This window comes from Peromyscus californicus, unplaced genomic scaffold (assembly GCF_007827085.1).
Source record: "Peromyscus californicus insignis strain IS unplaced genomic scaffold, ASM782708v3 Scaffold_1__1_contigs__length_55948999, whole genome shotgun sequence".
NCBI lineage: Eukaryota > Metazoa > Chordata > Mammalia > Rodentia > Cricetidae > Peromyscus > Peromyscus californicus.
Window position 1 is genome coordinate 45,701,581 of NW_026294492.1, and position 13,710 is coordinate 45,715,290.

The window sequence follows — 13,710 nt, forward strand, 5'->3', positions numbered from 1 at the left end:
CCAGAGAACTGACTGTTTACTGGAGCTATGGGTCACTACGGAAAGCCTAACAATGTCATCTGAAGTTGTGGAGTTAGCATTAGCCTGACCTCAGGAGGAGAGCAATCAGCCACATGGGCAGTCAGTTATGACAACATACCTGATGAAGTCACATCAGGTTAGTGGCTCTCAACCTGTGGGTCATGACCCTTGGAGGTGTTGGTGAAATGACCCTTTCACAGGAGTCACATATCAGATATTTACATTACAATTCATAACAGTAGGAAAATTACAGTTATGAAGTAGCAACAAAATACTTTTATGATTGGAATCACCAAAAACCTCAGCATTAGGCAGTTTGAGAACCACTGGCCTAGGTCAAGCTTCCCTTGTTGCCAGAACTCCATGTATACTGTTACACACAGTGCAGGAAAATTAACAGTCTCAGCTTTACAGGGAGAGGGTGAACTTGGGAATATCAAAGCTACATCTACAAGTGTCAGAAATGACAGTGGTCTTTGGGACTCCTGCACATCTTATGCAGTAATACATATCTGTTTATCAAGTAACTTCATTCCCTTCTAGAACTATGGAGGCTTACAAAGCACAGTGAGGTGACACCAGTGTGGCTCTGTATCTGTTCTTCTGCCCAGCAGAGGAACTGCTGAATGAGGAGGAGACTGGCTACTCAGATTTTGATTCCTCAACTTCCTATTTTTAAAAATTTGATTTCTAATGGAAAATCCAAAGCTATAAACCACACAGTTTTAGATTTATGTGGCTGTATTTCTTTTATATATTTTAAGTTATTTTAAATCCTTTTAAAAACAAAATACAGAGAAACTGAGTTTTAGGGTTCAAAAGGTCTCAATTAGCTACACTGAAGTAAAACTAAGTAGCACGAATATTAAAAATTTGAAATATAAATTTTAGTTAAGTATTTTTAGCAGGTCTGTTACTTACAGAATCCTTGAGGTAAGCATCCAATACTCCTGTCCCGTCATCAAAAGTGAAAGTCATAACAAACACATACTGCAGAGGAACAATGCCTAGAACTAGTGAGAGAAAAGAACACATTATTCCACACTGCTAGACTTTCTATAAGGCTAACTCAGAAGTGCCTTATTCTAGTGTGCAGGTGCAGATAATGTTTAATCAGGGTATTGACACCAGAATGTTTTCTTCCTCAGGATTTTGTTAAACCTACGCAACAGAATCCCTTTGGAACATTAGGCAGGGGTAGTTTCATGATATATGGAATTGTATCCTAATACTCGGTAGAACCATAACAAGTGATTAATAAAATGCAACTCATTACATGTTAATTATATAAAAAATGAAATTAAAATCACAGAATGTTCTAGAAAGCAACACACAGTTCAATATTGTTAAAAGTTTATCCCCCTTTGCATTATGAGTAGAATATCCTTTATTATTAATTTTTTTTCATAGATGTCATCTGCTTGAAAGAACAAACATGCCAGTATCTGGGGTTCCATAAATGCTAGGATGAGGAAGCATGAATAAACTAGAGATACTAAACATGAGAATTTACAGTTAAGGCAAACATGCTTCATAGATGTATGGAATGTTCTATTACCTTCCATTCTCACAAACCATATTCTGGGAGCCAAGACAGAAGAAATAATTGGAACACAGACACAATTTTAGTATGTAATAGCAGTAAAACAGGAACCATGTTTCTGGCTTCAGAAGGGCTCAATAGTTACACTGAAGTAACCATAAGAAGGATGAAATTCAAATCATGGAGGTTCTAAAACAGCATTGCCCAGCTTGACAGGAAAAGCTCATGAGAAGTAACATGGGATCTCATTGGTCCAGAGTATGAGACAGTTGTACTACAAAACAAAAAATATCACAAGAAGTACAAATACACATTAAAAAAAGGAAATTGCAGTCTAGGGGAAAGAAGCTGGGTGTACAGTTTCACAAAGTAATTCTTACTATTTTGAGTTGCCCAAACTAAACTGACAGCTAGCTCTCAATGGCTATGAAGAGCAAACTCTGAGAAAATCATTGGCAAAATGGACCTTTATTGAGGAGACAAGGCAGTGAGGAGAACGGAAAAGCAACCAAGGAATGGAGACTGCCAGCTGGAAAATACAGATTCAACAGAGGCACAACAGACATGGTGACACCTACAGAGCATTGTCCTTACAGAAGAGGAAATGGACATACACATGTAATAAACTAGTAGACACAACATGATCCATGTTAGCAGGCAGACCTGACTTCACTATTAAGGACTTTCTAAAAGTTACACCTTACAATGTGCCCTGTTCCTGGAAGCCAAAAACTGGGTGATCAGTCATATGTTCAATAAACAGACTCCTACATGCTGATTAAAGACTCAAAGGAAGGTAACAGCCCTCTCAACACCTTGTCCAACACTAAGTATGAGTCAGAAAGATTTCCTCAGGATCTGTATTTGAGATTAATAATTAAACAAGTGGTCAAATATTCAAATATGGTTATGATTACAATGCTTATAAATGACTGCAAGTATTTTAAATATTTGTCCTTATTTTTTATTATAATTTTTGCAAATAGGTTACAGTAAAGGAAAGTTAAGCTAGTTTTACCATGAGTATTCACAAATATTGAAATATAAGTCAGTGAGATGACAGAATATTAAAATTTTAGGACACAAAAATCCAGCTCACCTTCTGCCACAGATGAAGGAATCCATACTCTTTTATTAGAAATGGTACTTAGGTTTTGTATGGGTTTCAAGTTTGAACACTGTTTACAACTGAAATGAGCAAGAAAAAAATGAGAAGTATTTAAATATTGTATCTTGTTTAAGTATGGACAGTTTTAGAAAGTCAGCTATTAAACAGAAGAGCACTTCACAGTCTATACTGTAATGTGCTTGTTTCAAAAGAGAATTATGATTAATTTACTACACAAAAGTAATAGAAGATACTATGTGTGTGGTGGCTTCAATGAGAATGGCCCTCAGAGGCTCATATATTGGAATGTTTGTTTCCCAGTTGGTGAAACTGTTTGGGAAGGATCATGAGGTGTGTCACTGGGGGTGGGCTCTGAGGTTTCAAAAGGTAACTTTTTCTGCCTCCTACTTGTGGATCAAGAGGTGAGCTCTCAAATACCTCTCCAGCACCATGTCTGGTTGTATTGTGCCATGCTCCCTGCCATGGACTAACACTCTGAAACTGAAAGCAAGCCCTGAATTAAATGCTCGCTTTCATAAGTTGCCTTGGTCACGGTGTCTCCTTTAAGTGACAGAACAGTGACTAAGACAATGGGCTTCAGAATAACTTGAAGCTGAGAACCAGGAACTGGACTTTAATTTGGCTGTTAATTTTCTTATCTGTTAAAACAAAAAGACACACGAGAGAAGTTGCATGAACTCGCTGAATATGGCTCTATGAGCAATACCTAATGGTCACAGTCTTACAAAAATATAGTAAGAAAATTTTTTTCTGAATGAACAGTGAAGACAAGTTAGATTTCAGGTAAATTACTGGTGAGCACATATTCAGGGGCACTGTGTATGATGCCTGCAAGTCAGTTACTGTCTGAAATATAAGAATACATGAAACAAGATAATGATTGAAACTGGATGTCCTTTAGTACAACTCGCCCAGCTATCAGTATATTTAAGTATGAGTAATTTAATTTTATTAGGCATGATGAAATGTGCATGAGATGTAGTAAGAAAATAGGCTTAGAAAATATATTTGAATAAAAATTAGAACTCAAGAGTACCTGTAATTTGTGAATTGGGAAACAGGGGTAACTGCTTTCAAGTTCACCAGTTAATCATCAAATATATAGATATTTCCTCACTAACAGTAATAATGAAAAAATAAAGTATGAAAATTATTTACTAATATTAGACAGTGATAGAGCAAGTTGGCACATAGTTTTTGGTCTCCTGACTTAGACTTAGATACTCTGTACTAGGAAGGTGAGAAGAAACGAAGACAGAAAAGAATGAGGGATGTTCATGTCAGAAGCAAAGCCTAGTCTATGGACTTACTCAAAGGAGAACAATAGAACATGATGGGTTTTATTTCAATTAAGTGGTATATAAAACTTGCAGGACATTTAAAGATATAAAGACACTGAGTACCTCAGAGGAATTAGCTACAAACATTCATTTTTACTTTAAGGCTTAAGTTTTTCACTCACTGTGTATGAAACAAAAACAAAAGCCATAATCATGTAGCTCTGAAAATGGCAGGCAATAATTTTTTAGTGAAAATCAAAATTTAGGTTCATTATAACAACAAAGAAATGCTATACACTTAGAAGGAAAGGGAGAAGGTAGAGAAATGGGGCAACAAGATCTATCTAGGCTGCAGTGCAAAGCTTCTTAAAGCAAAGTGTTTCCAGGGTGACTGTTTCATCAGAACTATAGGATGCTTTATTTTGCTCTCCTTCTAGGCCTGAGCCCGTAGACTGCATACTCTCTGACCATTTTCAGTGGCAGCAACTCTGCCAAATGTTGGATGTAGTTCTGGAACTCACTCAGTTTGCAACTCTGAAATGTCCCTTTAGCTAGCACCTAAATTCTGTGGAAGAAATGTTTAGTTTGTGACTAAGAAACAAAATGTTGTAAGCCTTATATGTCACATAGTGTGCTTAAATCTCTAGAAATGTACAAGAAAAAGTGAGTATGGACACTCTAGAATTTACAACAGGGTTGCATTAATACTTTCTGAATATAGCACTCAGCATACAGTTGCTTGCCCTGACAATCAGTCATCAATGGAGAGCTCTAGTTTGTTACTGTTCCCTCGCATGTTGAGTGTTTCACCACACACCACCAGACTAGAAAAGATAAAAACTCAAAATGCAAAGGACCTGTACCAATCTGTATCACTGTCACACAATCACTATAGCTTGGAGACTGTCTCTAAGTAGGAACTGGCACAATAGTATCAACTGAACATAGAGTAGCTGGAAGAGAAGCAATAGAGACAGAGTTGTAATTCCCAGATGCCTGAGATGAACACACACCCATAGTGACACATCTTTCCTCGTATGAGGAATGGTGCTGCAAGGTCTAGGAGCTCCAGGTCCTCAGGGCCAGACCTCACAGGGATGACACTGTGAAACACGCTTGACAGTTTAGAGATTTCACAGAGCCGACCTCCTGTTAAAACAATAAAGAAACTCTTCAATAGAACACAGAGAATCAGAGCAAGATGCAGGATGTAACATGTGTGACATAGCAAGTGTTACAAAGAAATGTACAGAAAAGAGTTACAAATTTAGAAGAAAATGTAAACTTTGTATGACAAAAAAATATGAACCATTACATAAGAATCAGATGGAAATAATTAGCACAATTGAAATCTCTTAAGAGTTGACAAATTATCAAGGCTTTTCAAGGTTCCTTTCCCTGACTTAGGTATCTATGGTTGAAAGATTTTCATCCCAGTATTATGACCCAACAGTGACACCCAGAGGCCAACACAGCTTCACATAAGCAATTGGCCAATTTATTCGATCTACTCTGAGCTGATGAGATTAGACAGGAATCCAACGTTGTAGGTAAATTCGAGTTTAATGCATAATATGAAAGTGAAATTCAGGTAGATGTGTGTGCTCATGTATATTTGAATCCGATATATTGTTTTGAGAAATTTAAGTTAACAGTACTTTTACTTGATAGGTACTAGGTGCCATAAGATATAGTTGACAGTAATAGGGGGAAAATGTATAAAAGAATAGTTGAAAAACTCAAGTGTCTTACCTTCTATCAAAATTAGACATTCATTTGAGAGAGGGAGAATGCCATCATTTTTCACAAAATGGACAGCGACCTGCCGTCCTCCTTGACCTTCAGTGGTCCAGACTTCTGAGTCATACAACGATGTACCTTGCAGCTTACTCTCCGGGGCTTTAGTTGCAGCATCTTGCAAAATTTTATCCACATTTTCCTCATATGGAACTTCTTGCCTAAATGATTGATGACAAATTATCAGCAAACAATCTAGGTATATTCTTAAAAGTTTCAAAGCTATTTTAGGTGCTGAAGAGATGACTCAGAAGTTAAGAACACTTGCTACTCCTGCAAAGAACCAAAGTTCCTTTCCTAGCACCCACATGGTGCCTTGCAAACATTTGTAACTCCAGTTCTGAACTTTGTGGGCAATAGATAAACATATGGTGCATATGCACGCATGAATGCACCCATATGCGTGCAGGCAAAACACTCACACAAAATAAAATAATCTAAAACAAACTTTAAATACTATTTTATATGGAGATTAAAGCAGCTACACTTGCTTAAATTAAGGATTTAAGATTTAATTAATTTCAGATTTAACAAATTTCTCTCAATAGGTGTTTAATATTATATGAGGTTGACCTCAGTCTGTGGGGAAGGCTTTGCCCTGGAGGAGATGGGAATGGGGGGGGGGGGGGCATTGGGGGGAAGGTGAGGGGGACGGGAGGGGGGAGAACAAGGGAATCCGTGACTGATATGTAGAACTGAATTGTATTGCAAAATAAATTAAAATAAATTTAAAAAAAAAAAAATATTATATGAGTAGGTAAATCCATACCATAATCACAGAGAGATTGTATCTGTGTGGGTACACGCATGCCATGGTACATGTGCAGAGGTCAGAGGATAATCTCCTACCATGTTGGTCACAGGGACTTCCCACAGATTATTATCAGGCTTGGCAGCAGGCATCTTCACCTGCTAACCCATTTCTTTGGTATATACCCAGTGCACAGCACAAGGTGACTTAGTTATTCCCAGTCCCAATCTGTTGTCCTGTACAAGTAGCCATGTCTACACCCAGTTAATGTCATTGTCACAGGGCACCTACTTTAAAACATTACTAGCTTCATTTGTCTTTAATAATTAGTAATTCATACTAGTCTCATAAAGTACCACCTAGTAAAAATGGCATGGATTGGAATTAAAAGGCCGAAGTACTTATCCTGATTCTCTCACCAGTTGGGCATGTATCTTTCTAAGATGCTTTGTCTAGAAGGACATCATAGCATAACTTTATTCTTGAAAAGCTGTATAACATTATGGTGTTAAATGAAATAAAATCTACTAATGTTTCACAAATTCCCTAAAATCTTCATATATAGTTTAATCACAACTGCTAGTTTATGATCACATTGGTAAAAAACAGATTCCTCAATTTTTTGTTAAGTAGATTTAATGATTGACTTTCTTCTCAAATACTATAGTCTCAACTTTTGTAAGACAAAAAAAGTATGTACACTATTCTAGAGAGATATTAACAAATAATATGCAAAAACAAATATGTGTACATCTCCACATACATTTACATATAACATGGCAACAGAGTGAAAGCTTGATGCATAGTGTGGTAGTCTGAAAGAAAATGGCCCCCAAAGGGAATGGCACTACTAGGAGGTGTGGCGTTATTGGAGGAAGTGTCACAGTTCAAAGTGCCGGCTTTGAAGTCTCTTTTGCTCAAGCTTTCTTCAGTGTGACTTTCAGTTGACTTCCTGCTGCCTACAAAATGTAGCACTTTCAGCTCCAGCACTTCTGCCTGCATGTCACCATGCTCCCTGTCATAATGATAATGAACTGAAAATCTGAAATTGTTAAGTGAGCCACCCCAATTCAGTGTTTTCCTTACAAAAGTTGCTCTGTTCATGGTATCTCTTCACAGCAATAAAAACCCTAAGACACACACTATCCTAATGTGCATGTTTGTGCACTACCTGTATTTTCCAAAATGCCACTCTGTATTTTGAGGGACTATGGTTCAGTGCATTGAAAAGATAAACAATATTTAAAACTATCTAAACATGTTTTGAGATGAATATATACTGATAAGAAAAAAAATTCCTATATGCCTATATGTATACATTCACATAAAAACTGGTGTTTGGAATGAAGGTATAGCATTTACTAAATTAGTTATCAAGCATGACAGGAAATTTTGACTTGTATCAAAGCTACCATATACTCGATTTCAAGCCTGAACACATCTATTTTTTCCTTATTACTAAGAATGACTCAAAAGGATTTCCTTTGTAGCAATATAGGACTTTCCCTTTAAATCATTAGCCTTCTTTTAAAATACTACAAATTAAATAATAGTTTACTCATTTCTTAGGACTTAAAACCACACATACACAAGTACACACACACATATGGACATGCATATATACAAAAAATAGGACATGAAAACTTTTTTAGTTGGAAAATACTTACAATGAGTGGCATTTAGGACAAAGAAGTTTAACAGACTGGAGAAGTCTTTTGGGTTCATATGATCTCAGTTTTGCTAGGATTCGATATTGTCGAGGAACTCTTTGCTTCAAAATGGCACACAGTGATGTCTTCTCTAAACCATGGTGATCTGTAAGTGCTGTAAAGAATTTTTACATTAAATCAGAATAAATAAAGTATGGCTGTCTTAGGTATGTTCAGCATGAATTTCCCTGAAGCATAACTATAACATAAAAACAAGTTACCTCAGCTACAGTCACAGTGATTCTAGATGTGCGCTTGGCCCACGGATGCAGAGCCAGGCACACACCAGGTGCTGAGTAACCGGGACAAGGGACCTTTTAATTATATAGTAGCCATGTAAGAATTTCTATATGGGACTAATAGAAATTTCTACAAAATTTCTAATTTATGGAAAAAATAAGGTTTATTTTACCAATAAAATGAATGGCACCTGTGTAACATGTAAAATTGTTCATTTTCAATATCTTAGACAAACCCTTTCAGGCAACAGCTTATGTTCTAACTGGAATTTGATCAAGAGACATTAACGAGCCATATTCACTAAATATTATCTGCCCCCCGAAGAAGTCACATGGCTCCTGGCATCTGATAAATATGTACTATCACTGTTTGGGGGCACAGGGTAAAGAGTTTCTTATATGTACGGTGTTAAACACTATATTATTTTATTAGAATTAATATAATAATTAATAATTATGATAGAATTTATATCATTAAGCTAAGAACATACTGAATGCTTTATTTATAACTTAAAACACATATTCAACATAGAGATATGCACATGTATGGGTTCTATATTTACGCCTGTAGGATGAGGCAGGGGAATAAAAGCTAAATACAAGCACTGAGTGTTCCCATGAGGATCTACTGTCACTGTAGGTATGAAGGGATGGGTTGGGAAATGCAAAGAAGGTATCTATGTGTTGACTACTGTACCAGAAGCAGGTTTACAAAGCAGGCATCTGTGCTTTGGTTACTATACTGGAAGTGGGCTTACCTGTAGCACAGAGTTGCTGACATCTTTCTACCTCGTACAGTGAGACCAAGTCTGATTCGGAGCCTACAGGAAGAGAAAACGAAATCACACAACCTGTAGCTCTTTAAAATGTCTGTTGGAAGCTTCATGCAAGACTGAAACTATATAACACTATCCAGAGAAACTGAAGAAAAATCTAAATAAATGTTGAAATGTCTTTTTCCCCAATTTATTTGCAGAGTCAACATAATTCTAACAAAAATAACAGGGTTAGTCACAAAAATTGATAGGCAATGTCTCTCTTTTAGGGGAATTTAGATAACTGAGTAAGACCGTGAAAGAGAAGAACATTAATGTATTTATACTACATGCCTTCAAGACATAGTAATCAAGAAACTAACAGATCAAAGAGAGCTTAGAAATCAACCCACACTTTGACTGCTGACAAAGAAAGGAAGGCAGTTCATAAAGAAGACAGTATTTTTACAAAAAATGACTTGCAACTACTAAAAATTGATAGTAAGGGAGAGTGCACACTTCACAATACACTAATATGTGGCACATGGAAAGCCCCCAAATAAACTTCTATTTAGACCCTTTTGATGTTTTGGTAGACACTGAAGCCATCTGAACATGAAAAAGAAAAATGGTGCTTTAACCAGAAGTTCTTCCATCACGCCTGATCATTCCACATCAAGTAATGAGCTACTGACACATGTTCCATCACAGATGAATCTCAGAACACAGTACAAAAGCACACGCACACTTCCATTAACCTCTATGGAAAGAATCCCTTTGCGAGATCTGGACGTCAAAAGTCTACACATCAAAAACCAAGATGCCGCCAGGCGGTGGTGGTGCACGCCTTTAATCCCAGCACTCGGAGGCAGAGCCAGGCAGATCTCTGTGAGTTCGAGGCCAGCCTGGTCTCCAAAGTGAGTTCCTGGAAAGGCACAAAGCTACACAGAGAAACCCTGTCTCGAAAAAACCCGAGAAGCCTATGAGCAAAAACTGTATGGGCTGATTAAGATAAAACATTATATACACATCATAAAGTAAGTAATCATTATCACTCTAATTTGCAAATGTAATTACATATTGAAAAGTGAAACCAGCTTATTTTTGGATACAGAAAAAAAAATGTTGAAGGTGTTATTTAAATGTGAATATACATGCACAACCTGTATAGACATATGAATTTTAAAAAGAGACATAGGGAAGAAAATATTCAAAAAGATAATTGTGTTTATGAAATTATGAGAAAGTAAACTGTCAATGTTATAAACTGTCCTTACTTGAAGGTGTTAAACAGTTGTCCTCATTTTCTGATTGACAGGTATCATCTGAGGGCTGAATGGCTGCCAAATCTACAGATTCCAAAGCTCTGAAATGGAAAGATATGATGCCAAATTGCATAAGAAAGTCAATATAACAATTTAGCTCTCTAAATTATTCACTCAATCCAGGAGTCCATGAAATGATAAAATTTGGCAGATTCCAGTCAATGGTTTATATAGCTTTAACCAAATTGTCTGAGAACTCCAATACCCTCAAAATTAAGAGCAGAAGTCAAACACATATTGAGTAGAAGAGTCAGTCATTGGAATACTACAAAAATAATCAAACAAATTGCCTAGGAATATAATGGCTAATATTCAAAATTGAGATAATGTCACTCAAGTTTAGAAAAGTAAGCACCACCAACTAAAGACACTCCCTCTTGATGTGGACAAACCCCTCTTTTCCCCTCATAGTTCTACTTGGCAGCCCCTTTAGCCTCCCCTTCTAGCCCATCCATCTTCATTCCTTTCTGACTCCACTGACCAGCAGAACCCCTCTCTACCAGGGATCCACAGCTATGACACTAGGCTGACACCCAGGGAGTGGACGGACATTCTTCTTCCTGTCTTCCTCATTTTAGTCTCCCCACACTTAACTTTAGTTTCACTGCAGCCTGTCCACCACTGAAACCCCTCATCCTTGTACACACACCCCCTTGGGACTCAGGGTATTGGTGCAGACCCTGGATCCTAGTAATTCTTGAACGTCACCCCTTTTAGCCTTTCCTTCTAGCCCATCTCCATTCCTTTGTGACTCAATGCCAACCAGCAGAACAGATAGATCTCTCTCTACAAGGGATGCCACAACCTTCACATTTCATTGGGACTTAAGGATCCCACACTGCCATACTTGGCTAAGACACAGACTGGGCAAAAGAAAACAAAGAACAGAACATCTACCCAACATAGACAAGATCAGATATCTACACCAAGAAACATCTCAAACATCATAACTCCAGATGCATAGATCACAACCTAGAAACATAAACATGAACACCCAAGACTATATGCCCCCTTCAAAAGGCAGCAACTCTACTGCAATATACCCTGAGAAAAGCAATTCAGCCAAATTATAAAACCAGGACTTTAAAATAGCAATTATGAATGTTTTTAAAGATGTTAAACATGATAGGAATAAATGCCTTTAATGAAGAATTTGAAAAGGTGAACAGTTGAAATAATGAAAATAATTAAAGACGTGAAACTAGAATTTAATAAAGAGAATTACTAAAGAAAAAAAAACAAACTGAAATAAAACTGAAAATGAGAAACTGAGGATGTCAAAAAAAAAGAAAGAAAGAAAAAAAAAAGAAAAGAAAAAAACCCTCTTAGGTAAGTTTTAACAACAGAGTACAAGACACGGAAGAGAGAACTTCAGGTCTTGAAGACAAGGTAGAAGAAATTGACAGATAAATCAAAAAAAAAAAAAAAAGAAAAAAATATCCAGCAAACTAGCACACTATGAAAAGATCTTTTCCATGGATAATAAGAATAAATGAAGAAGAATAAAACTGGGTCAAATGCACAGAAAATATTTTCAACAAAATAATAACAGAGAATTTCCCAAATCTAAAGTGAGACATGTTTACCTAAGTACAAAAAGCATACACAGCACCAAATACAAAGGACCATAAGAAAACCTCGCCATGATACAGAAAATCAAAACAGCAAGCCAACAGAATGAAGAAAGGATATTAAGGGATGGAAGGGAAAATGACCAAGTATCATATAAAGACAGACGTATTAGCATAACAGTTGACTTTTCAGTGGAGACTAAAAGCCAGAAGGGCCTGTACTGAGACAATGGATGCCAGCCCAGACACCTGTACCAGCAAAACTATCAATCACAATATATGGTGAACGAAAAACATTTCAAAATAAAAACACATTTAAGCAATTTCTGTGCACCAATCCAGCTCTATGGAAAGAACTAGAAGGAAAATTTCAGTCCGAAGAGAAGGTTAATTACACCCAAGAGGATAAAAGGAATAAATAACCCCAGAAGTTAGTCTAAATTGGGGAGGGGAAACTCCACACCACAATAATAAAACATCAAGTATTAATAAATACTATTTAATAACTCCCCATATTAGTGGCCTCAATTCCTCAATAAGAAGACATACTAACCGACTGGATTAAAAAACAGGATCCATCTTTTTGATGCATCCAAGAAATATACCTTAACACCAAGGATAGATACCACCTCAGGCAAAAGAATGGAAAAAGGTATTCCAAGCAAATGGAATCAAGAAGTAAGCAACGGTAGCAATTTTAATACCTGACAAAATTGAATTTACACCAAAACTAAGCAGAAAAGATAGGAAGACACTACCATACCCAAAGGAAAACCTCAAGAGGATATTTTAGGCTGGGCAGTGGTGACACACCTTTAATCCCAGCACTCAGGAGGCAGAGGCAGGTGGATCTCTGTGAGTTCGAGGCCAGCTTGGTCTACAGAGTGAGTTCCAAGAAAGGTGCCAAAGCTACACAGAGAAACCCTGTCTCAAAAAACAAAAAAAAACAAACAAACAAAAAAAGATACTGCAATTCTAAATATTTCTGCACCAAACACAAAGGCACCCAAATTCAAAACACTACTACAGCTAAAACAACATACCAACCCTCACACAGTAATAGTGCCTGACCTCAATCCCTCACTCCTGACAATAGACAGGTCATCCAGATAAAAACAGAAATGCTGAAGTTAAATAACATCATAAGCTCAATGGTCCAAACTCAACTGACTGAACAGCATTTACAGAACGTTCCATCTCAATACTAAAGGGCATACTTTATCCTCAGCAGCCCATGGAAATTTCTCAAAAATAGACTACATATTAGGACAAAAAACAAGTCTCAACAGGTACAAGAAAACTGAAATAATACCTTGTATCCCATCTGACCACTATGGATTAAAGCTGAATACAACATCAACAGGAAGTTTATGAATTCATGGAAACTGAACAAACTACTACTGAAAGAAAAGTGGGTCAAGGTAGAAATTAAGGGAATTAAAAACTTTATGGAATTGAATAAAAATGAAAATATAACATACCTAAACTTATGGGACACAATGAAAGTAGTTCTAAGAGGCAAACTAAGAGCCTACATTAAAACACTGGGGAAATTTCATATTAATAATGTTAAGGAAAAGCTCTAGAAAA

The 13,710-nt window shown here is 36.7% G+C and overlaps 1 protein-coding gene across 5 annotated transcripts in view; it reads right to left on the bottom strand.

Moving 5' to 3' along the window:
* Window positions 1-13,710, bottom strand: part of LOC128115677 (protection of telomeres protein 1-like) — a 48,427-nt gene that overhangs the window by 3,208 nt on the left and 31,509 nt on the right. For 4 of the 5 annotated variants that reach the window (XM_052746649.1, XM_052746650.1, XM_052746651.1 and 1 more), the window contains 7 exons: window positions 10,502-10,590; window positions 9,228-9,290; window positions 8,189-8,345; window positions 5,726-5,931; window positions 4,987-5,122; window positions 2,664-2,752; window positions 943-1,034 (listed from right to left, as the gene is read on the bottom strand). In XM_052746649.1, the coding sequence (XP_052602609.1) occupies window positions 943-1,034; window positions 2,664-2,752; window positions 4,987-5,122; window positions 5,726-5,931; window positions 8,189-8,345; window positions 9,228-9,290; window positions 10,502-10,590 (832 nt within the window). Of the gene's footprint in view, window positions 1-942; window positions 1,035-1,579; window positions 1,839-2,663; window positions 2,753-4,986; window positions 5,123-5,725; window positions 5,932-8,188; window positions 8,346-9,227; window positions 9,291-10,501; window positions 10,591-13,710 lie in introns of those variants that run through there. The other variant, XR_008220270.1, reaches the window with a different exon arrangement.